Source organism: Amia ocellicauda, chromosome 16, assembly GCF_036373705.1.
Source record: "Amia ocellicauda isolate fAmiCal2 chromosome 16, fAmiCal2.hap1, whole genome shotgun sequence".
Taxonomy (NCBI): Eukaryota; Metazoa; Chordata; class Actinopteri; order Amiiformes; family Amiidae; genus Amia; species Amia ocellicauda.
The window spans coordinates 18,163,835-18,188,764 of record NC_089865.1 but is presented as its reverse complement, the minus strand read 5'-3'; the positions used below and the strand labels follow the sequence as shown (position 1 = coordinate 18,188,764).

Sequence of the window (24,930 nt, the reverse complement as noted above, 5' to 3'; positions counted from 1 at the left end):
AAAAAAAAAGTCTGGTTTAAAGAACTAACCCTAGTCATTAACTGTACTGTATAAATTCATACCCTGTAGCATACCCTGCTGTTCTTACTGAAAACCACAGACGATACGATGTACAGGCTTCCAAAACAGCTGACTCGATCAGTTGTGCTTTGGGGCAACATCTGCCTGCTCTCAGCAGAGTCTGCTCGGATCGGCCGTTAGCATGGAGGTGACGAATGCTTGAGTTTATTTTTGACTTTCACAGGATCGTATCAATTAAGACATGCAAGACAGTGCCTTTGTTCAACCCAGTAAAGGACAGGCATGCAGGTACTGCCAAGTATCCATGTTTATGCAATTACATTAGTGTATACTGTGATGGAAGTCTAAAAAACTATTGCACCAGCCACAGAATTAACAGATCAAGATACCTTTAAAATGGGTAAATGCCAGGTAAACATACTGTTGTCAATATCACACAAGGTGACAGTTTTTTTGTTTCACAAAAGGGCCATATTTGTCTAAAACACACAATCATTGCTATGGTGTGGTATGATCTCTTCTCATGAAAAAGTAAAGGAATTGATTGAGTAGGTACTGTGGTGTAGACCAATTTTAGTGCAACTAAAACAATATGCATCCCCTAATACACACACAAATAATTGATGTTGTTTTCAGTAATAACATCACATCAATGTTTCCAAGTTTTAATTTATTACATAGAAAAACAAAACAGAGGAGATTTAAGGTCTATATATACACATAGGTACAAATCCAGCAAAAGACTTCCACCTCCATTATGCCTTTTAAACGACACCATGGAGCAAGAGCTAGAATTTCATACAATTCGGAATACAGACACAGAATAAATGGACTGATATTTACTTACACAAAAAGAAAAAGCTACCTCATCCCTTCAAATAATATTTGTGTAAGTTTTTATTTTTCTATAAATATTTTTGACATCTTTAACCAAATCTTAATGCTGAAGGATTAACAAAGTTACTACAGCAGAACAGAAGACAATGCTGGTATTAAAAGATTCCTCCTAATTTGCATTACATTACAAACACACAATGCATCCAATAAGGAGGTAACTGAAATTACTTTACCAGTTCAGTGTATTACAGCAATTACACTGAGAATTAAGTTGATAAGGCACTTAAACCCATATTTGGCGAAAGACAAACTGACACACACAAAAAACAAATCCCTGCCCCAAAACAACCCCCTCTCAAACCACTACAAACCGGAAAATACAATAAATTGGAATTGGCAGATATGGGAAATCCTCGGTTCCCCCTCCCTCCATCATCAGTTTAGCGTTACATTCTTTCATTGTAATTAAATATTCATTTCAGAGCTGATAAAGATAAAGGGTGATAGACAGCTGCTAGAATACTCTACAAGGGGTGGCCATTCTTATTTAATCGTAATACAGCAGATGCATAGTATGGTTGCTTGTATCTCATGTTACTTTTTTATGCAAGTAATACAGAGATCAATGGAGCATAAATGAATACCACAATACTACACCTTGCATTCAGTTTCCAGCTTTACGTTCACTTATAGCTGCTCTTGATAGAACAATCACCATCAAGATTATTGCCCCCCCCCATACATACACAAACCACTTGTGACAAAAGGCCACAATTGATCATTGAGGTTTTCAGTCATCATAAATTAGACCAGTGCTATCAACGTTTCTCAGGCCAGAATCAGATTGAGCCAAAAATCTCTTGCCCAAGTTGATTTTTTTTTACAATGAATAGCTTAGAATGGCATTATATCTGGTTAACTAATAAAGATCTTCTTTGGTCTCGAAGTCACTGCTAGGATCTTTTTTTAGTTTCCAGATATTATTATTATTACAACCATCAGTGACAATTTAACTAAGCTTAATTATTTCTCAAATGTTTGAATAAAGTACATTTATTGTAATACTGTGCTCACAGGTATTGCATTCATTTAAAAAACCCAACTGCAAGTAACATTGAATCAGGGAAAAAAAAGTTAGTGAAATGTGACCAGACATTGTATACATTTCAGAATAACTTTTAGGTAACTCTATAGCAAAATACCACAATAAATAAATATGCATACCATAACGAGGAACTGCTGTTCGACAGACATGCAAGAAATGGGGTCTGTCAGTTTCCACACACTGCGTACAAGACCAAAAACAATGAGTTTGCATAGCTGAAACAGATCTGAATAATACTCTTCCTTTGTACTAGCAGCAGGTCAATCAAACTCTCTCTCCTGTAAGGGTCCCAGAGAGTTTGGCACCGGGAAGAAAGATTTCAGATAACAGAAGCTGATAAGAAAAGAACTGTAAGACAAAGTGCCTCTTGCACAAATCGGAGCAAAACCAAAATAAAATTTGAGGAAGAATCATATTCAGACAAAATTTAAATTTGAAATGAAAAGGTCTGGGAAGAACTCTTGAGGACAAGTGGTTAATGCACAGGAATATGGTTTCTACAAAGATCAAAACAGAGTTCGGCACATTTCTGCCAAGTATCTACTTGGTTGCACAGTTATTTTTTCCTATGAATATTTTATTGTAATTTAATTGTATTATTTATTTGTTTTAATAATCTCCATGGAACAACAGAAAAAACTAACCAAAAAAAAAAAAAAACAAAAAAAAAAAAAAACAAGGATTCTTTACAAATGTCAACAAAAAAACAAAAACAAAAAAACAGTGTGCAATTATAATCAAAGTGCATAGAACGAGCAGTCATACTACAGTCCTATGCTTTGGTCTAGCTGCATTTTATACCTGTACTAACACACGTGCGCGAGAAGAAAGGAGGTACGAGTTCTCTTCAGTGCCGACCCCACAACTGTTCTCACGCCTTCACAGCAGCTTCTGGTTCACCACCTCCCACATCATCCTCTTTCTGAAGTAGGGCATGTGGCGCTGAATAAGAAAAGAGAAAAGACAGAGTGAAGCTGCAGGGAGGAAACTTAAAACGATACCTCCCCCAAATCTGCAACACAAGTGTACCTGTGTAAAAGTGAGGGGCCACCCTCGTGCAATGTAATCGGCGTATTTACACGCAAACACCCCGCAGTCACTACCGTTGTTTTGCTGAGGGATCTCCTAGGAAAGTCAGAGAGAAGGCATGAGTCCCATGGGAGCTCAGGCAGGGCTAGAGAAGCAGAGAAGTCAAGCCTCATCACCCCGCACTTACTGTTGACTTGGCACTGGCCACCGTCCACTTGGAAACTTCCAGATCTTTGTTCTTCTTAATCTTGAACTCTTCTTTTAGATAGTGCCTGAAAGGATGCAATAAAAGCCCTTTTTAGAACTTCAACATTAGCCATATACATGACAGATGTAAATAATACCTTGCATCGTTTGTAGAATTAGTAATCTGCTATGAAGTGAATTAATCATGAATTCAATATTAATAATATGTAATACTGCCATCGACAAGGAAAGAATGTTATGGCTAAATCACTTATCAAAACACCACCACTAAGGAAACCATTGAACTATACCACAAAATGATCCATGCTTACAGTAAACGTCTGCAAATGTCATCTTTTCTTTGGCCCATGGAGTCGTAATAATTCACAGTCTTGACTCTGAAGTCTATCACCTGATACATTGGAATGAAAAGGACAAAATTAACATTTGGATACAACCAAAAGGTAAAATGCTCTGTGCATTAAGTTTCAGCTCTGCAAAAGTGTACTCACTGCTATTTGCTAATATTATATTCATGCAAAGAAATTTAACACTTTAGGAACTAGTGGATCAATTAGGATAAGCACTACAACCAAAATACAAGCATGGGAGTCAAATGCAACACACATCCCCAGAAGCAAAACCAGAAACCAGTGTAAAATCTGACAATTGTTACATCCATCTTGATGACAGCATGACACCGACTTAATCATTAGAAATGGAGCAGAGCATGACACCCTGACCATGCCGTCATCTTAAAATTATGATCTCATCCTTCAACTAGCAAATGAGATCAAACAGCTCAATTACAGTAAAGAAAATAACTGGCATGCACTCAAGATGGCAGAACAGACAGAAATACCCCGATTAAGCTCTCAAAGTTCATCATCTAAAGAAAGGGTGTGAGGCTGATGTAAATGGGTGACAAGATGAATCATTTATCTGGAACCGAAACGGGAACCAATTTGATCACGGAACCTTAAAACACACCCTAAAAAGACGAACAGTCAAATGAAAGCGAGTGACACTCACTGCTAAAGACCAGTGCACTCCCAAATGCAAGGGCACCAGAACAATGTCCTTCTCGAACAAGTCCACTGCTTTGGTCCAGCGCCGCACTGCCTGGTGCCCCCCCGAGCACAGCTTGTTGAAGAAAAAGGTGCTGAAGGCGTAGACTTTGCAGTGCCCCTCCTGCTCGCTACGGGTCATCAGGAGGTTCATATAGAAATTGATTACCTAGAGAAAAGACCGCAGTTTGGCATGAGCACAAATGCAGCAAGCCACACGGAGAAGAAAACATATAAATCTATTCTCACAAGGACACTTGTGCTGCTAGGTCTATAAAGGCATGTTACTTCTGATCAAATGTAATGAAACAAGGTCAATTTGTTTTCTTCACAATTTTCTAAAATTATTTAATAATTAAAAGTCAGTGACACTTCCACAGTGCTTAACAGGACAGTGAAGATACTGTGAATGAGAACCTCGTCGTTGAGCCAGCTGTGGTCTCTCAGCGTACTGAGGTCTCTCTGCGTTATCCTCAGCTTGAAGGCACTGCTGACGACTGTATCAGGGTTACTGTGGCCCAATGCTTTACGGATATCCTGCTCCATTTCCTATAAAAATAAAATCAAACATTTTAGTCCAGGTCATGGCCGGGGTGGATGAACAGTAGAAGAAAGCACGGTCAAGACCAGTGCCTACCTGCGTAAACTTCGGGAACTCCTCTGAATCACGGTGGCTCTGGGCAGCTTGTTGGGAATGGGAGATGGGAGGTCGGGCAGAAATGGTCAGCTCACGGTCCACCAGGTTCAATCGCTTCGCAACCTCTGCAGACAGGTCCAAGTCCACGGGTAGTTTCGGTTTCTGACGATAACAAGAAAACGTTAACTAGGATTCACAGATGCAAGAGAAAAAACAATGATCCCAGAGTAAAAAAATAGAACAATATATAAGATTAGGTTATTTTTTAATTCAGTAGCATTGCTTTTCTGAACTATCTTAATTACTATGAGACAGCAGTGTGCATTAAGTGTGTATCCTTGCCATAAGGAATATTGTACTTCACTTCCATGATGCAACCAAATCCTCTCAACTGACAATGGATTGGCTATAGAGATCCAACTGCTATGTCACTGGCTTTCATGGTGTTACAAAATAAAGCACAATTTCAATTTTGTCTCAGTTTACAACTTTAGGTACAGAATGACTCGCACCTCCATTTTTATACTGCAGTCACCACACCAATGACTGCCATCACTGGGAAGCAAGCAGTATCCAGTGTTTTTTTTTCCCTCCTCTACCCAACCCCCAGCTTCTCACAGATCACATGTCCAGTTAAATGAAGAACAGGATCACAAGTAGACCCTGAAGAAAAGTACATGCTGTGCTCACCATTGCAGGATTATCTGGATCAGAGCTGACGCGCAGCGATGTCGAGCTGGCCTGCCTCTCGTCAGGCTTTGCCAGCAAATCTTCCACCTGTGAACAGTATTGTGCAGACAGTAAAATCGAGCTCAGAATGTGCTGCTCACTAAAAGCAAACACACAATGGAAAGGAATCACATTAAACTAATGCAAGGTCGATATAGTGAAGACATGATTTATAGAAGAAATTAATTCCTGCCATAGCCTTGAAGTCCTCACCATTTTATATTCCCCCGGTTGGCCTTCCACTCTCCTTTCTTCACAGTCTTTAAAGGAGCTGCGGAAGTTGACCTGAACCCTTCTGTGAATACAAAGTTGCAATTTTAAAAACTTTTTAATGTGCAGCTCTCTCCGGTTCATATTCAGGATCATGCCGAAGTAATTTGTTACATTTTACAACCTTTACAATCTTAACATATACAGTTAGGTCCATAAATATTTAATCATTTTGGCTCTGTATGCCACCACAATGGATTTGAAAGGAAAATGTGCCACTTTCATCTTTAATTTGAGGGTAGTTACATCCAAATTGGGTGAACAGTGTAGGAATTACACCCATTTTTATATGTGTTCCCCCCAATTTTAGGGGCTCAAAAGTAATTGGACAAATTAACAATCATGAATTAAATAGTGAGTTTCAATACTTGGTTGCAAATCCTTTGCAGTCAATAACTGCCTGAAATCTGGAACCCATCGACATCACCAGATGCTGGGTTTCTTCCCTGGTGATGCTCTGCCGGGCCTGCACTGCAGCTGTCTTTAGTTTCTGCTTGATCTTGGGGCGTTGCTGCTGACAAAAGCAGCAGGATGAATTTTGAAGTGCTTAGGACTATATTATCTGCTGAGATTCAGTCAAATGCTTCAAAACTCGTTGGATGGACAATGACCCGAAACATACTGCGAAAGCAACCCAACACTTTAAGGTGAAGAAGTGGAATGTTCTACAATGGCCAAGTCAATCACCTGACCTGACCTGAATCCAACTGAGCACGCATTTCACTTGCTGAAGGCAAAACGCCCCAAGAAATCTTAAATCTTAAAAACACTTAAATCTTGATTGTTTCCTTTCAAATCCATTGTGGTGGCGTACAGAACCAAAATGATGACAATTGTGTCACTGTCCAAATATTTATGGCCCTAACTGTACATAAGTGAATGCAAGCCTGACATTACAGAGCGTATTTGAGAAAATTGATTTCTGGGGGGTTGGGGGTGAAAGGGGGTCCTTACCCATCTTGGTTGTGCCTTGTCATGCAGTCATCTGTCCACACTGAAGCACAGGGTTTGGCTGTTGAAAGAGGTAATTTATTATATTATATGGCACAAATTTTATTATATAGGGAAGTTATTCAAGTGTTAAATATAGAAAATCAGAAAATATATCTTATTTGTTTCAATACATCTTGCTTTGGACACACCTGATGGGCACCTAGAAACACAACTACTCAAAATTCAGTGTCTAGCCACGATCTGATCAGGCTTTACCTCTCATTCGCATGAACGCGGCTGAAGCGTCGCAAGTTCCGTTTCGAACGACTGGCTTCAAATGCTTAGGTTGATAAGATCTAGGAAGTACAGAAAGAACATTTTAATTTAAAATTGGAGTGAAGTAAATAGAGTAGGTGATTGATTAGGAGATTTACCTTTTAGCAAAAACAATGCCGGGGTCCTAAATATTCTTTAGAGACAAATAGGGCAAAACAGATCAATTGGCAAAAGCACAATTACACTCCTGCTTCTGAGGTCATTCCATTGGTTGTCCATTACCAAATATTTATTTATTCAAATTGATTCAATTAAGTTGCTTGATAATATAGTTTTCTGGATCCCAGGCTGGTATGTTCCTATTACATACCACAGCATGCTGTTTCCTGGGCTATGAAAATAGATCTATCACTTACTTCCTGATACATGCAAAGATAAGTTTAAGGCCCCCATGCTTCTCAAATGATCAGGTTTACTCTTGAGGGAATATAATTCGTTCAAAAAGCTCAACTTGGAAAGGGCAAAAAAAAAAAGTTTGAAAAGAAAACCACAATCTGGGAATCAAACTTGACACAAGCACACCTTTTAGTACATTTATAACATGCAAGGATGGGTTACTTACATATACTGTTTGGCCTTGCTGAAGGGCAACTGTTGATGTGTTGAGTATTTCTCAGATACCATCTCCACTAAAAGTCTGTATTGTTCTCTGCCACTTTCTTTAAGATCCTGAAAAATAATTCGATTCATATGATGCTTGCTCCGATGCCAGCCAATGACAGCCCACAAAAAGCTCACACGTTGGCTATTAACACGTTTAAACTATCCCTTTTGTGTTAACAGTGAAGCAGCCCCCTCCCGACGTACCTCCTCCACTGCCAGGCAGGGTTTGTGGCCCTGGCCGGATGGATTTTCTGTGGACAGGAGGGTGCCGCACCGTGGCAGTCCAGTCGGCAGGAGCTGCAGAGATCGCCGGGGGTTCCTGTATCTGTTCTTGTCTGCATTGCACGTGTGTGGGTCTCCCACACTACTCAAGAAAACAAGGCACACTTCCTTCAGACAGAGAGACGTGTAGAATGCAAACCCAGCAGAGTCAAGAAAAACAAGCAATAGGGAAAGACGCTAAAGAAGCAATTACTGCCAGGTTACAAAACAAACTGGGGAAATGGACAGCATTTGTAGAATTACCAGAAGCAAGTACTGAAGGTGAATAATGACAGTTTTGCAGTGTATTTCTCAACAGCGTTGGCTTTGATGCAGTGTAGGAATGTGAAAGACTCGATCCCTAGCTGCTGGGACAGGGATAAGGGAGCTCTTACTTTTGTTTTGTCATAATCTGTGCCGCTTTCAGATGCACATTCTCCCAGGTCTTCTCTGGATTGTTGCTTCCAGTTTCGACTTTATTTTCTAGAGACAGAGAGATTTACATTGTTTTATTTGGAATCTGCATTTTTTTTCTCTTTTATAAAATTTCCAATTTGTAATCTCTGTTAATCAATCAGCTATATGGTTAGGTCAGATTTGAACCAGCACTAACTTGAGCCATAGGGCTCAACCTATACCTCAGGTCACTCTCAGTCCCCTATATATATATATATATATATATATATTTTATTTTTTTTTTAAGAAAAAGAAAATACTTCGACTCTCCTGATGAACTACTTGTATTTGAAAACCAGTAACAGATTCAAGAGGAGGGGAGAGGGAAAGGGCAAAAAAATAATTGCTTGTAGAAAAGAAAAATTCATGGAAAATAAAATGCAAGAATTTCTTCCAAGACTCCTTCCTAAAAATAAGCAGTGTTCACAGTAAAGTACCACAATGTAGTAAGGTTGCCTCAGCAAATCTACAGAGATTAAAATAAAATAAGTGAAATATTAAGTGCTCACCTAACTTCAGCTCCATTCTGTTGTTGTAATTATTGAAAGTGTTGTTTTGAATGTCATTGACACCAGAAGATACTTCTGGATGAACCTTTGAAGTAAAATCGGTGAATTAGTACACCTTAAATACGAAACAAATGCTATTATGAAAATGCATAAGGCGTTTACCAGAATCTAAACCGAGAAAGATCATACATTTCTTCTCAGAACGTGTACTACGTCTGATTTTAACAACTTGCAAGTGGAGGGACTCAACTAAATGCCTATCTACTTGAGCATTGACACACTGGTGTGTCAATGTGGATGTGCTGGATCAATAATATCAATAACTCCCTTAGGTGTGTGACGTGTTGAAGTAAATCTAAGCAATTGACACAGACTGTGTGTAAGGGAAAACGGAGATGCCTAACCTGATCGGTGCCGTTGGCCTTCTGGTTTTCAGAGCGAGATGCAGTCAGAGGACTGTGGAACCTGAAAAAGCCTGCAGCGGCCGTCAATCTTTTCTTGACAGCACTGACAACACCATCTGGAGAGGTAAGGGAAAGACTTCACAAAAAGCAAGTTCATGCTAGTACACAGACTCCTGCACATTAGGATTTGGTTGTCTATTGAAGCATTTCAGTTAATTAGCAACAGGTTAACATGAATACAAAGAGTCTACAACTTTCATGTAAGTGAATATCCCTTAGAAGTTATTTACTTTATATTATATTACAGGAATTAGCAGACTTAATAAATATCAAGATATAAGTTAAAACACATGAAAGAAGTGGAATAAATTAATTTCACCCCCCAGCAGTAAACCCTGCAAAAATGTATCCCAATAAACATTTTATTGGATCAATCCATTATTTTTACACAGAAAAACACGTTTCTGCATATGAATATTACAAAAATACATGCAAGAGATTGATGGGAGATCAAATTCTCAAAATATTAAATATGCCTCAAGAAATACCTCTTCTGGGTCTTTTAATCTCCAAATATTCACAGGTGCCGTCTGGACCCTGGATACTTGGGTAAGAAGTAAACAAATATATACATTATACAATACAATTTCCAACAAAACGTTGTACTGTCGCAAGCTGATTAATACAGACTTTCGTAGCATGAGTTTACGTTTTATTATATAAATTGGTTTTAGATATCTATATATTCAAGTTAAGCAATATAATGGAGAGAAAATACCATTGTCACGCATACATCAAGACATGCTAAGGTCACTATATTTGCAAATGGACAACGTATGCTTACTACAGTGTGTTCAATGGAAACTTTCACAAAATACATCCACATTAAACAAGCATAAGGATTTATACAGTATCCTAACACCATTCCGACACAGCTATATCATATGAAAAGAAACTCAGCAGCAGCAGCAATATTTTCTCATATTGAAACTTGGCATTTAATAGAAAAAATACAATGACAATCGTTAATCCCAAGGGTCTGCTTTGCGTGGATCCATCATCCGCTCTCAACGCCGCAACACACCGACCTCTGGTAGTTCCTCTTGGCGGGGCTGATGTGGTTGTTCTGCCGCTGCGCTGGAGAGGGAGTCGCGGCGCCACTCGGCACGCTTTCGTTCCCGGGCCGGCTCCCCGACTTCTGCCTGCTGTTGTGCAAGAGCGACGTGAAGCCGTTAACTATCCATTCATACATCCCAGAAATCCAGGACAAAATGGGCACCTGTCCGTCCGTCTGGTCCAGATCGGTTCGGCGTTGTATTGCGCTTTCAAACTGTCAACACACAGCCAGGCTGCACCGCACGGGCTTGCGTCACTGCCCACTCTCTCTTTGTACGGCACCCGAATAGACCAATAGAAACAACCGGTTGGCTGAATAATTTAAAGCTTTTACATACCGTGATTTCATTGGTCGAATGGATGACGACAAAATATGACGTCAATATGTCAAAAAGAAAACAACATGGTGTACAAAGTATTTCCCTTTACAAGTGTCGGATACAAGTCCCTGTATATCAATTTGCGCATGCGTCGAAAAAACTCTCCATAATTAAACAATGTAAAATGCCCAGAACTGTACACAGTATCCAGATGAGCTCTAACTATAGCATTGTACAGTCTGAAAATTACTGCCCTTGATCTCAATTCTACACTTTTGACAATATACCTTAACATTTTGTTTGCCTTTTTTATTGCTTCCCCACACTGTTTGGATGGAGAAAGTGAGGAGTCCACATAGACTCCTAGGTCTTTCTCATGCGTTACTTCATCCAGTTCTATTCCTCCCATAGTGTAATTATAGTGGATTTTTTTTTTACCTGCATGTAATACCTTGCACATTGAATTTAATCTGCCAGGTGTCGGCCCACAACTGAATATTAAGTCCCTTTGAATAACCTGTGCTGCCAAGATTGTATCTGCTGAGTCACCTATTTTAGTATCATCAGCAAATTTGACAAGTTTGCTAACTATCCCAGAGTCCAGATCATTAATATAGATTAGAAGAAGCAAAGGCTCTAGTACTGATCCCTGTGGAACTCCACTAACAACCTCACTACAGTTAGAAGCAATTCCTCTAATCGACACCCTCTGTTTCCTATACATCAACCAGTTCATAATCCATCTACTTACATTACCCTGAATGCCTACAGCTTCCAATTTTCGGATCAGTCTTTGGTGCAGAACCTTGTCAAAAGCTTCATGCTTTCACGTGATCTACAGCTGCAGTTGCATGTTCAAAAAACTCTTATCAATTAGTAATCTATTTTCTGTCTATTATGTGTTTCCAAAATTTTACAAGTAATTCAGGTGGGACTGATTGGTCTGTAGTCATTATTTATTTAAACCATTCTTAATAGATGTAGACCAACAAGTCAACCAACAAATATAAAAAAGGTTTTGTTTAGAACAATATGAAATCTACCTCTGTTTTTCAGTGTGACTGCAGCTTTGTAATGTTTACTTCCTCTAGTGTCCTAAAATTGACAAAAATATGGAATTTCTTAGAAAAAGAATGAGCCAGAAACATATACTATAATGTATTGACATTTGTTAGAGTTCTGTTTCTGCATGTTTGTATTTAAGCAATTTATCTCACCGGCTTTGGATCAGAGAGCTTTTCAAAAATACAATGCAAAGTGAATGACATTTAATGTGTGTTGTTCATATGAACCACGGGCACTTTATTTAAGTACATATATCACTGTGGATTTACTTTCACCTTATACACCTTCTGAAAAGTAGGGTCACTGAACTAAAGAAACAAAATGAATAAAACATGAAACAACAGCTTGGAGTGGCTGCATATTGTTTATATATAAATATTCAAGTTTTCACATTCAAAGCAGATTATAAATACATTTAAAAAAATGTTTTCAATTAATACAAATAAGTGTACAATTTGATTTGCTATGTGTCTATGCTATGTGGCTAGAAATGTACAGTTATCTATACAATAAGTTGCTACTTTATGATGTTTAACAATTAACAGCAGAAAACAAAATACATACAGGTCATACTGCAGGATTTCCTGAGGAATTCTTCTGGTGCCATGTTTTTAAAACCATGGGATTGGATTTGTGTTTTATTTTAAATATTGAAACTGCAAGCACTGAATTTAAGTCAGGTTTAATAACAAATATGTTACTTCTCTCTTAGCATGACTGCTTCATGTGCAGGTCACAGTGCAGTTTCAGTGTGGTCTTTTAAAAGGAGATGAACATTCAGTTTCTGATGGTTTATTTATCATTAAACAAATGTTGTACTGTAGATGCACCTGTACATATAGTTTTACACTTGACTTATAAAGGGACATATGAGATACAACTTTACATTTTTATTCTGACTAAAATGATTGACCTTCAATTCCCCTCCTTAGAAAGTATTACTATTTGGAATTAAAAATAAATGTGGATTTTCCCACCTGCATCATTACTGATTGTAACTGTTGTAAAATAAAGCATTGGTAAAGATCTGTATTATTTTTCTAAGTTTAATATGAACAATCATTTTACATGCTGAGATGCTCCTCTCTAGCCTTGAACAGGAAAGAAGAAACTGTAGTGGACAGCAGCCCCCTCCCTCCATTGCAGCAATGCTCCTCAGACCTGATCAGATCCTTGTGGACGTACAGTTACCTGAATGACCTGTCGCAACAATATGGACAGGGTTTTTAACAATATTTACAAGTCAGCTTCATTTAAACCTGTGCCACAGTTAAGAGTTTAATTTGAGAAAATGTTGCCGTCACATTTAAAAAATATATACACCTCCCACTGACACTCCACTGCAGAAGGGATCATTTTATTAATTCCTCTCAAGAGGTTGGAGGAGAATAGTTGCAGACATTGTCCATAGTTTTGCCCCCATCATGTGAAATAATGGGAAACAATGGAACTGTTGAGGAAGACACTAGGTGTTCCAGTGGTTTCATTTCACTCTTCTGAAGTTCTGATGTATGAAAGATGAATCTGCCAATTCAGACGCATCCCACAGTGATAAGACACAGTACCATGTATAGGTGCCACAACTGAAATGAATTAAGTTGGAGGAGGAGAAAATGCCACAGTGATGAAGTGGTGTTAGTGTATCGATTTGACAAATGGCCATCAGACATCCTGGAAGGCCATCCTGCATAAAAAGGATGCTAACTAAAACAACAGCTATATATAATTTGGGGTCATTTTCTTTTTTAAAACCCTCTTACCTCAAAGACCCAGTGGGACTCTGCTGTGGAAGCCATCCATTCCTACCCTTAAAAACAGAACAAAGAGCAAAGAAGAAGACAAAAATTCAGTTATGTTTTTATTGCAGTAATGTTTTTTTATTATACAGTGCATCCGGAAAGTATTCACAGTGCTTCACTTTTTCCAACATTTTGTTATGTTACAGCCTTATTCCAAAATGGTTTCAATTCATTATTTTCCTCAAAATTCTACAAACAATACCCCATAATGACAACATGAAAAAAGTTTGTTTGAAATCTTTGCAAATTTATTAAAAATAAAAAACAAATACATAAGTATTCACAACCTTTGCCATGACACTCAAAATTGAGCTCAGGTGCATCCTGTTTCCACTGATCATCCTTGAGATGTTTCTACAACTTGATTGGAGTCCACCTGTGGTAAATTCAGTTGATTGGACATGATTTGGAAAGGCACACACCTGTTTATATAAGGTCCCACAGTTAACAGTGCATGTCAAAGCACAAACCAAGCCATGAAGTCCAAAGAATTGTCTGTAGACCACTGAGACAGGATTGTATTGAGGCACAGATCTGGGGAAGGGTACAGAAAAAATTCTGCAGCATTGAAGGTCCCAATGAGCACAGTGGCCTCCATCATCCGTAAATGGAAGAAGTTTGGAACCATCAGGACTCTTCCTAGAGCTGGCCACCCGGCCCAACTGAGCGATCGGGGGAGAAGGGCCTTAGTCCGAGAGGTGACCAAGAACCCGATGGTCACTCTGATAGAGCTCCAGCGTGTCTCTGTGGAGAGAGGAGAACCATCCAGAAGAACAACCATCTCTGCAGCACTCCACCAATCAGGCCTGTATGGTAGAGTGGCCAGACGGAAGCCACTCCTCAGTAAAAGGCACATGACGGCCTGCTTGGAGTTTGCCCAAAGGCATCTGAAGGACTCTCAGACCATGAGAAACAAAATTATCTGGTCTGGTGAAACAAAGATTGAACTCGTATCTGGAGGAAACCAGGCACCGCTCATCACCTGGCCAATACCATCCCTATAGTGAAGCATGGTGGTGGCAGTATCATGCTGTGGGGATGTTTTTCAGTGGCAGGAACTGGGAGACTAGTCAGGATCGAGGGAAAGATGTACAGAGATGTACAGAGACATCCTTGATGAAAACCTGCTCCAGAGCGCTCTGGACCTCAGACTGGGGTGAAGGTTCATCTTCCAACAGGACAACAACCCTAAGCACACAGCCAAGATAACCACAAAGGAGTGGCTACAGGACAACTCGGTGAATGTCCTTGAGTGGCCCAGCCAGAGCCCAGACTTGAACCCAATTTGAACATCTCTGGAGAGATCTGAAAATGGCTGTGCACCGATGCTCCCCATCCAACCTGATGGAGCTTGAAAGGTCCTGCAAAGAAGATTGTGAGAAACTGCCCAAAAATAGGTGTGCCAAGCTTGTAGCATCATACTCAAAAAGACTTGAGGCTGTAATTGGTGCTAAAGGTGCTTCAACAAAGTATTGAGCAAAGGCTGTGAATACTTATGTATACGTGTTTTTTGTTTTGTTTTTATTTTTAATAAATTTGCAAAGATTTCAAAGAAACTTCTTTCACGTTGTCATTATGGGGTATTGTTTGTAGAATTTTGAGGAAAATAATTAATTTAATCCATTTTGGAATAAGGCTGTAACATAACAAAATGTGGAAAAAGTGAAGCGCTGTGAATACTTTCCGGATGCACTGTATGATCAATTCAAGGTAAAATCCATCATATCTGTGATTCCGATTCTAAAAACTACATTATTATACTGTTTCTGATATTTATTTACTCCATGTTCCCCACGTTTCAAGTGATTTTATGACGTATTGCATGTCCAAGTAAATGTTTTATGAGTGATTGACTCTTGATAGTCATTGACTTGCTTTTATCAACAGTGACCAGGGCAAAAGAAGATAATGCATGGTTTGTAATAAAGTGTTGTGAGGAAGAAACCTGGCAACACCAAAGGCTTGGAAGCAGATTGTGTGATGTGTGACCCTGCAACACTTTTTATCCGTCCCTGCCTTGTGTACCTCCCTGGTGCTGAGGTGATTCTTACGCATTTAGGGCAGGGAGTGTGGTGGGGCCAGTCATGTGATGCACTGTAGGCTGGTAGCCACCACCTTGTCCAATCGGATTAGAGGACATCATCTGCGGCCATGAGGAGTAGCCAATGGGAGGGAGTTGTCCAGGAAAAGAAGAACCTTGCATGGCAGGAGGGGTGTAGTGATGGTGGTGATGCACCGAACTTCCATGGGGTCTATCTGACTTCAGGATGATAGGAGCGCCCAAATGACTGTCCTAGAACATTTCAACAACATGAGAGGAGATATTAATGACATGAATGACATATGTAAATAATGGTTTGCCTTAATAAGGAACACTTGTGTCAGCCCTGGATAAGAGCAGACCTTTCTTGTGGTTATCGCTGAAAACCACATAACCTTGGTGATTCACATTTCGTTCATGTGTGCTGGTAACATTTTCTTGGGAATTACCATCTTCCAAGGTTACCTACTTCCAGTGTGGCTGAGGACAGTTGTGTTGGGATGACTAACCTGTCTAGGCTGAGATTGGTATTGGGGAGCAGGAGCAGTTGCAGGGCTTCCAGCACCTCCAGCAGGAGAGAAGGCCATGGGAGGAATGGCCTTCAGCATCATATTGTGCATGATGATCTGGTGCATCTGGGCATTCTGCATCAGCATCAGCTCTACCATGTCTGAGCAACACAACAACACAAGGGACAGGGCAGACCATAAAGACCACTGCACTCTCCAGGCAGCAGTTCAAAAGCTGGTAAACTGTTCCCAGTGCAGATTTTGAAAAGGGAAATCACTTCATTTATATTTACTTATTTTTAAATCCCATAGTCCCACAATAACAAAATAAGTGGGTAACTCATGTTTAAAGAGAAAGCAGCAGAAGTCACACATGGTTGTTATATTTTTTATCATAGTTAACAATGAATGTTATATAGTATGTTATAATGTTAAAATGTTATATAGTAAAGCCAAGTCCATCTGACAGGTATTAAAATTGTCTTTTTATTCTAGGTGTGTTGTTAAATGCCTTACGCCTTACGTTGACACCTTCCAGAGGAACAATAAATTAAAAGCAAACAAAAACAAACACAAAGTGCTTTGGTATATCACTGAACTGGTACTCCACGGTTAATCATGTCAATGATGCCACTCATGTCACAAGGGACAGAGAAGCCACAGCACTTTTGAGTGGGGAACATTGGGCCACACCCCCACATCCTGGAAAACTGCATGACAGAAGAATTCTTGTAAAACTTACTGAGTTATATTTACTATTTACTTTAAAATAATCATAAAAAGTCAGGGTGTTCATTGAGGATAGAACAATCACAGGTATGTTACTTAAGATATCATATAATGTAACATTTTACAGAGCTTCACTGACTGTACCGGGTATACAGGACCATTGTTGTTGCCCCTTTAAAAAAGACTAGGACCCACCTTCTTTGATGCTTCCAGATTTGACTGGTGGAGAAGCCTGTGGGGGCGAGATCTGTGTGATGAGTGGATGTTGCTGTGGCAGCTGTTGGATGATTGTTGCAGGCTGCTGAGGCACCTGGTGAGGGACAGATGTGGAAGCTGAACACTTGAACAAACACACTTTACACACTGTGAATGGTTGCCAAACTGCAAGTGTCTGATTTGTTTGTAAAACACAATTTGGAGAACTAATCATGTCATGAACTGTACAGGACACGATTTTCCAACCCGAGCTGCAAAGCCAGTTAGATGACACTTCTTGCAGAAACAACAGTAAAATGTTACAAAAACAATTTGTCCTCATTGTGATGTAAATTGTAACCTGTACATTCATATTCAACATCAAATTAATTAAGATCATAGAATGCAATTTAAGCCCCATTAGTTTCACCTGAATTCACATCCTAGTGCTCGTGTTAAACCTGCTAAATAAAGGGATGGATTGCTCTTATAGTCAACACAATCGATCTTATTCTATTTCTGGTCTGTGGATGTATTGATTACTGCTTTCTGGTTGTTTGAACGAGAGCTGTGTATTGTTGCTCTACAACATTGTTATTAATGGTTACAAAGTAGAATTATTTCACCTGTCTCTTAAATAGTTCTGATTATAACTCCTTATTAAACATAAGCCATTTAGAAAGAGAGAGCTAAAGAGAACAAGCCACTACCATCTGCTGGATGATGCGTGGCGGCTGGGGCTGCAGTGGGGGCGGGGGCGGGGGCGGTGGCGGTGGTTGGGGAGGCGGCTGGTAGATGTGCATGGGCTGCTGCCAAGGACCGTCGTCTTGTCTGTACCTTCGCCGTGTCCCTCCCCAGGTGTGAGGCCGGTTCAGCTCCTCAAGCATGTGCTGTTCCTGTAGCAACACAAGAAGTCAAAATCTAGTGGCGAGTGGAAGGTGTCATTGCTACAAAACACAAACGTATAGTATGTCACACACATTTACATCTAAAAAGGACTTGAACAGAAATTGTCTCTATAAAAATGAATACATTTGTAATCGATTTGTCATTGCATTTGAAACACACAATTAAAAGGAAAACAAAAAAAACGTACACCAGTTCCTGAACCTTCTCACTGTTTCTTGAACATGGGTTTCATTTTGTAATTGCAATCAGGCTGAGAACATTCATCAGACAAGTATAATTATATAGCATAACATAACCATGATTAATGTTTAAAAATACAAAAAAAATACCAAACACAAAAAGCTTATACTTTTTCAGTTTCTTCCAGCAAAAGACTTACTTGTCGGCACCAGGGAGGAGGTTCTGAGATTCTGACATGCTATCGTGCATCTGTGTACGGTAGGTTGCTAAGGAATAATAGGTATGAAACTCCTGCCTTTAACTGCTTTGTCAAGCAGCTTAAACATGAATGCTTTTCAGTCCTACGTGTTAATTCAAGATAGCTGGTACAATTAGCTGTGTTTAACATCGCACAAGTAACCACATATTAAAAATCAGTTAACTGTAACATAACCTCATTTGTCAGAGCCACCAGCATCAGCTAGCTGTTTACAAACTTATTCAGAGGGCGAAAAAATGACCCCATTCATTGTTAGGCCAGTCAAGCATGGCCATAATGAATTAATTACAGTGGTCAAAGTTCATCATGAGTTTAAAACATGGCTAGAATGCTCTTAATAATGATTAAGTAATGTTGTTACCATGACAGTTTCTCTAGGAACATTTGAAGAAATTGTTTGTATAACACACTTTTGAAGAGGAGCACGGAGTTACTTAGAGGTGGTGGAAACATTTAGCTTCCTAATTTGATCCCTTGACTCTAGAAGTGCTGGTGATGGTCACCTGTGGTGGCATGGATAGGGATGCCAAACTCAAACACAGCTCTGAATGTTACCCTCAATTTTTGCAGTAGGTCCTTCTTTCGCCTCAGAGCATTGTGCAGTGCGTCCTCGTGGCCATCAACGCTCCCTGCCCAAACACAGTGTGCAGCACAGTGAGGAGACAGACACCCTGCCACACGCGAAAACAGCCCACACATCTGACGTCTCACTGTCCCTACATTTACCTCATACAGACTGTTATATAAAATAAATACCATTTTATAAAAAAGCTTAAATTAGACACCCAAAACTGGTCTTCCCTGTTGTCCATTAGTTTCAATAGGTGCTAGTTCTTCTGATGGATCTACTGTTTGTGGGTTACAGTGGGACATTCTAGAGCCATAATAGCTTTTTCCATTTTCTATTCTATACTTCGCCTTAAGCACCATTACTCTGCTTCAATGTGCAGATTTTGTTGCCTGAAACAACAATTCTATCACAGACCACCTGAGGGCACCAAAGTTCAACATTTGTAGCTGAGAAGTATTAGGACATAATTATTCCAATTCTGGACATAAATAATACAATCTCTCTCCTATACTTCAGACCAGGACAGGCAATGCGAGTCCTTACTTGCTGTGGAGAAGGCTGTTTCCGATCTTTCATCCAGATGATCACGTTCATTCTCCAGTCTCTGAGGAAGGGACAACATGGACATGTTAGGAGAGACTTTCAGGCTGCATCTGACCATATATGGGAACACAAATCTGGGCAAAAGTCAGCTAAATGAGCTCTGTGAACCAAAGTGCAATTATCAGCAGCCGATCCCCAGCTTGTTCAGTCTCTGTGAAGAATAACTTGTAGTATATAAGGGACTTAATGAACCAGGATAAAAACATAAATCACCAGTGGAGGTTTGAAAGGCAAAGGGTTACATTAGAAGGTATAATCTTGGCATATCTAGTTTCAATATATGCAGTTCATAAACAGTGGCATGCACTGTGTGTAGCATAAAGTGTGTACAAAGGTTAATATTCAGGATATTTTACCAGATTAAAGATTGCAAGTAATGGTGATCAATTTATAGTTGGCTACAGCTGCAGAAAATGGTCCTATGGATACAAAATGTTTGACAGAAATCTATTTAAATGTTGATGGGGGATTGGAGAAGGCCAGTCCAGGCAGTGCATTTAGCTGTTGAAATGACACTGTGCAGGGAATCTCATAATTTAGCATATGAGCATAGCCCTGCCACGGCAACTGGACTTGTAGCTTGGGTCTTCTGCGCTACTCTAAATATTTGAAAAGCAAACAAAATGGATTACTGTGCTGGCTGATAGTGACGGCAGAGATTGTTGCTTTGTAAAGCCACTCTCTCCAATGGGCCTTGATCCGGTTGAAGATATGCTGGCTCAGGATGAATGAATGCAATTTGATTGGAAAATGCACATCCACCTCAGACAAGATTGCACCTCCAAGCTTCACAAGGAATTCCTTGTCACAGTTTTCAAACACCTTTCTCTCACACCATCCTTGGTTGTCACATCAGTCCTCTGAAACTGTCACCTTGTTATAAAATTAACTTAAAAAGTGACTAAAAACCTATGTCAATAATGTTTATGATATGATTTCAAAGGCCGTTTATTCCCCTTAGACAATCTTCAGTTCGAGAATTCCTTCATATGAACATCTAACCTTTCAAGTATATTATCTCTGGAGGTTGAGCTTGATTGATAATTTATAAAATATATTAGCTACATACATCAAGGCCCAAGATTATATAATGCCAGCAAGAGCAAGCATTAGTATGTTAAAATCTAAAAATCAATAGCTCATATTCTGTAATCAGAAAGAAAGGGTAATAAAATGTTTGAAAACTAGGAAGCTCCATGGAGAGCAAACAAATATGTGAGATGTTGCATTTCAATTTAACCATTAACAAAGTACACTCCATCCTCTGGAGATGAAGAGGGTGTGGACTGTGAATTTATACATACCGGATTGCCTGCAATAACATAATCCTCAACACATGGGAGATACCAGTTGCCATGAGAGTTGAGTAACACAGATATGTTTTTAAACACCTGTTTCACTTCCATATGAACATTACCTTACAACAAAAAACTGATAAAAATACATGTGTAAAATAAATAAATAAATACATACCTACATAAAAATAAATCGATTGACCTTTGAGAATTACAATTCAAGGTGAAAACAAAAAAGTGAATGGTATATATTGCAGACCTAATAAACCAGGAAAAAAATTAAGCTCCAGTGTGAAAGGCAAAAGTAACATTGGAAGGTATTATCTTGGCATATCTAGTTGAAATATAGACAGTATATACATATAGAGTGGCATCCACTGCATATAACATAACATGTATATACAAAAATGTATATTTCTGATATTTTACCGGCTAAAAGACTGCCCAATTTGGTAGCCAAAGATTGTATGTTATTCCTTGGCAAATCCCTCAGATTCTTTCCCTGTAACCAGAGATTGGAACTGGCATGTATCTGAATATATTACAAGCTCTGCCATTATATAATACACCCTGCATTTCCATTAACATCAAAACCTGTTATGTTAGTTAAAACCCTTGTGAAATATATGTAAATGTTCTGCACCGTGTTGTTACTTTTTTTTAACAGAACATAAGCACGCTAGCTTATTGTAACAAATTAAAATAGCATTTTGTTCAATTAATGCATTTCGAGAAAGCGTAATACGGATTTGAAATGCAATGTGTGAACCACTTTGTGAAATAAATATGATTTACTTAAACAGCTGGACCTCTGGGAATATGACAATGCTACTGCTCACTAGCAGCAGAAACAATTATTATTATTATTATTATTATTATTATTATTATTATTATTATTATTATTATTATTATTATTATTATTATTACTATTTTAATCACATTTGAAAAATACAACACTGTGACTTCACAAAACCTAAATTAAGTTGTTCTAAAATAAAAAATAAAAAAAACGTTTTAATTAAAATAGTTATTTTAGAGCACAAATTCTACACAACTAGTATCTGTTATCTAATAACTGGAAGATTTGTATCTGCTTATTATGTAATTTAAACAGCTTTTGTGTTGGTTGCTTCAGTTATATACAGTGGGGGAAAGAAGTATTTGATCCCTTCAACTTAGTACTTGGTGGCAAAACCCTTGTTGGCAATCACAGGTCAGACGTTTCTTGTCGTTGGCCACCAGGTTTGCACACATCTCAGGAGGGATTTTGTCCCACTCCTCTTTGCAGATCTTCTCCAAGTCATTAAGGTTTCGAGGCCGACGTTTGGCAACTCGAACCTTCAGCTCCCTCCACAGATTTTCTATGGGATTAAGGTCTGGAGACTGGCTAGGCCACTCCAGGACCTTAATGTGCTTCTTCTTGAGCCACTCCTTTGTTGCCTTGGCTGTGTGTTTTGGGTCATTGTCATGCTGGAATACCCATTCACGACCCATTTTCAATACCCTGGCTGAGGGAAGGAGGTTCTCACCCAAGATTTGACGGTACATGGCCCCGTCCATCGTCCCTTTGATGCGGTGCAGTTGTCCTGTCCCCTTAGCAGAAAAACACCCCCAAAGCATAATGTTTCCACCTCCATATTTGACGGTGGGGATGGTGTTCTTGGGGTCATTTCTCCTCCTCCAAACACGGCGAGTTGAGTTGATGCCAAAGAGCTCGATTTTGGTCTCATCTGACCACAACACTTTCACCTAGTTCTCCTCTGAATCATTCAGATGTTGGCAAACTTCAGACGGGCCTGTACATGTGCTTTCTTGAGCAGGGGGGCCTTGCGGGCGCTGCAGGATTTCAGTCCTTCAAGGCATAGTGTGTTACCAATTATTTTCTTGGTGACTATGGTCCCAGCTGCCTTGAGATCATTAACAAGATCTTCCCGTGTAGTTCTGGGCTGATTCCTCACCGTTCTCATGATCATTGAAACTCCACGAGGTGAGATCTTGCATGGAAACCCAGACCGAGGGAGACTGACAGTTATTTTGTGTTTCTTCCATTTGTGAATAATCGCACCAACTGTTGTCACCTTATCACCAAGCTGCTTGGCGATGGTCTTGTAGCCCATTCCAGCCTTGTGTAGGTCTACAATCTTGTCCCTGACATCCTTGGACAGCTCTTTGGTCTTGGCCATGGTGGAGAGTTTGGAATCTGATTGATTGATTGCTTCTGTGGACAGGTGTCTTTTATACAGGTAACGAGCTGAGATTAGGAGCTCTCCCTTTAAGAGAGTGCTCCTAATCTCAGATTGTTACCTGTATAAAAGACACCTGGGAGCCAGAAATCTTGCTGATTGATAGGGGATCAAATACTTATTTACCTCATTAACATGCAAATCAATGTATAACTTTTTTGAAATGCGTTTTTCTGAATTTTTTTGCTGTTATTCTGTCTCTCACTGTTAAAATACACCTACCATTAAAATTATAGACTGATCATTTCTTTGTCAGTGGGCAAACGTACAAAATCAGCAGGGGATCAAATACTTTTTTCCCCCACTGTACATGTACAAACAAATGTGTTCTTGAACTTTTGATCTAAAAGCTTTCATCATCTTTAAGTGTAGAATGTGCGTAGAAGTTTACAAGAATTTCACATTAAAAAGCTTTCGAAAATAATTCAAAGGTAATCTATTAGCTCATTGACCAAAATGTTCTGTCTGTATAGGAGCAGATGTTTTTTTTTTTTTTTACTATTCTTGTGATAGCCATGTGAAAATCAAATCAGAGCTTCATGATGCTACAGAAGATGAAATAGAAAGAGAAGGAAATCCAATGCTCCAGGCACTTCTGCTGAAAATGTAATAAATACAACCACGATCCTTAATTCTTGTTTTTCCCAGTTACTTACAGTGTTGAGTCTCATTTTTAATTAGGAGGTTTTGGTAGATGAGAATGGCAATAGGGGAGACATCTATTTCTTTCTGTATGTCAATCTGGTTATCTCAGCCCTCTGATCCATGGTTGAAAATACCAGTTTAATGCCAACTTGACGAAAATCAGTTCTACATGACAGCGCTTTATATATTTAAACAAATAAATAATAGTAATAATAGTACAAACATTTAAATTGAAACATCATATACTTATTTAATACCAATAACCAGATTTACCAAAATTCTTTGTAAGGTCATTCTCCTTTTGACCAAAGGTAAGTCACACTACAGACCAAACACAATATAAAATGTATTTGATGACACAACAAATAATCAATGACCAGGAGGCCCTCATAAATTAATAATACACCTGATAATGTTCCAATTGGGAAGGTAGTTACATACAAACAGGACAGGACAGTGGAAAAAATGCCATGACTCCCAGCAATCATGACACACAACATTTAGCAGTCAATTGAAATTCTGACCATGTTCGTTGCATAATTTGTACAAAAATGTGTATATAAAAATGTGTATCAGTTGGAAGGCTGGTATTCTGTAACTAGATACATTCTGCAGTGTACAGTATTAAAGACACAGAAACGCTTACCTTTTCTAAAAGCCTGAGCTTCAGCCTGGTCATTTGTTCCACCATAGAGTCCGTCATGGTGAGGGGATGACCAAGCACTGCTTACCAAAGCTAGTCAGGTCTTGTCAAAGGTCTTCTGAAGCCCCTCAGGTTCCTTGGCCTGTTAATTGTATTTCTTCTCGCACTGATTAAATGTTTACACAATGTATACTAAATCTAGAAGCATGTACACCTCCAAAGTCCCACCAAAACATATCCTGCACACAACTTCCAAATAATCCCGGGACCCGGTTTCTCCTTATCAGTGTATTATGTATTGTGGCTTGTGTATTTTCCAGTGTTTCCTTCTATATCTCCATGCCAAGCCCTTGTCTTTCATATGGTTGCTAGACACTGAGTGCTTCAGTCTGTCCTGCCCTGCTTCCTGGTTGCTAAGGCTCAAT

The 24,930-nt window shown here is 39.2% G+C and overlaps 2 protein-coding genes across 9 annotated transcripts; both read right to left on the bottom strand.

Moving 5' to 3' along the window:
- Positions 1 to 672: 672 nt before the first annotated feature.
- Positions 673 to 10,763, bottom strand: senp2 (SUMO specific peptidase 2). 2 transcript variants are annotated; one of them, XM_066687948.1, is made up of 18 exons: positions 10,472 to 10,763; positions 9,932 to 9,987; positions 9,384 to 9,499; positions 8,980 to 9,064; positions 8,410 to 8,497; positions 7,958 to 8,117; positions 7,713 to 7,819; positions 7,091 to 7,170; positions 6,836 to 6,893; positions 5,825 to 5,906; positions 5,573 to 5,659; positions 4,883 to 5,044; positions 4,663 to 4,794; positions 4,211 to 4,414; positions 3,511 to 3,590; positions 3,180 to 3,264; positions 2,993 to 3,088; positions 673 to 2,905 (listed from the first exon to the last, which is right to left on the bottom strand). In XM_066687948.1, the coding sequence occupies exons 1-18, from the start codon at positions 10,633 to 10,635 to the stop codon at positions 2,843 to 2,845; spliced, it is 1,905 nt and encodes a 634-aa protein (XP_066544045.1). In that variant the 5' UTR covers positions 10,636 to 10,763; the 3' UTR covers positions 673 to 2,842. The 2 variants fall into 2 exon arrangements, with proteins under 2 accessions (XP_066544045.1, XP_066544046.1); XM_066687949.1 differs by lacking the exon at positions 2,993 to 3,088.
- A 1,471-nt stretch (positions 10,764 to 12,234) lies between these two features.
- Positions 12,235 to 24,922, bottom strand: c16h21orf58 (chromosome 16 C21orf58 homolog). 7 transcript variants are annotated; one of them, XM_066688150.1, is made up of 9 exons: positions 24,509 to 24,913; positions 19,620 to 19,680; positions 19,061 to 19,134; positions 17,868 to 18,053; positions 17,158 to 17,272; positions 16,234 to 16,394; positions 15,735 to 15,976; positions 13,645 to 13,686; positions 12,235 to 13,467 (listed from the first exon to the last, which is right to left on the bottom strand). In XM_066688150.1, exons 1-9 carry the CDS (start codon positions 24,563 to 24,565, stop codon positions 13,368 to 13,370), a joined length of 1,038 nt encoding a protein of 345 aa, XP_066544247.1. In that variant the 5' UTR covers positions 24,566 to 24,913; the 3' UTR covers positions 12,235 to 13,367. The 7 variants fall into 7 exon arrangements, with proteins under 7 accessions (XP_066544247.1, XP_066544248.1, XP_066544249.1 ...); XM_066688151.1 differs by having other exon boundaries at positions 12,235 to 13,084; positions 24,509 to 24,911; XM_066688152.1 differs by having other exon boundaries at positions 12,235 to 13,084; positions 13,645 to 13,691; positions 24,509 to 24,910.
- Positions 24,923 to 24,930: the final 8 nt, after the last annotated feature.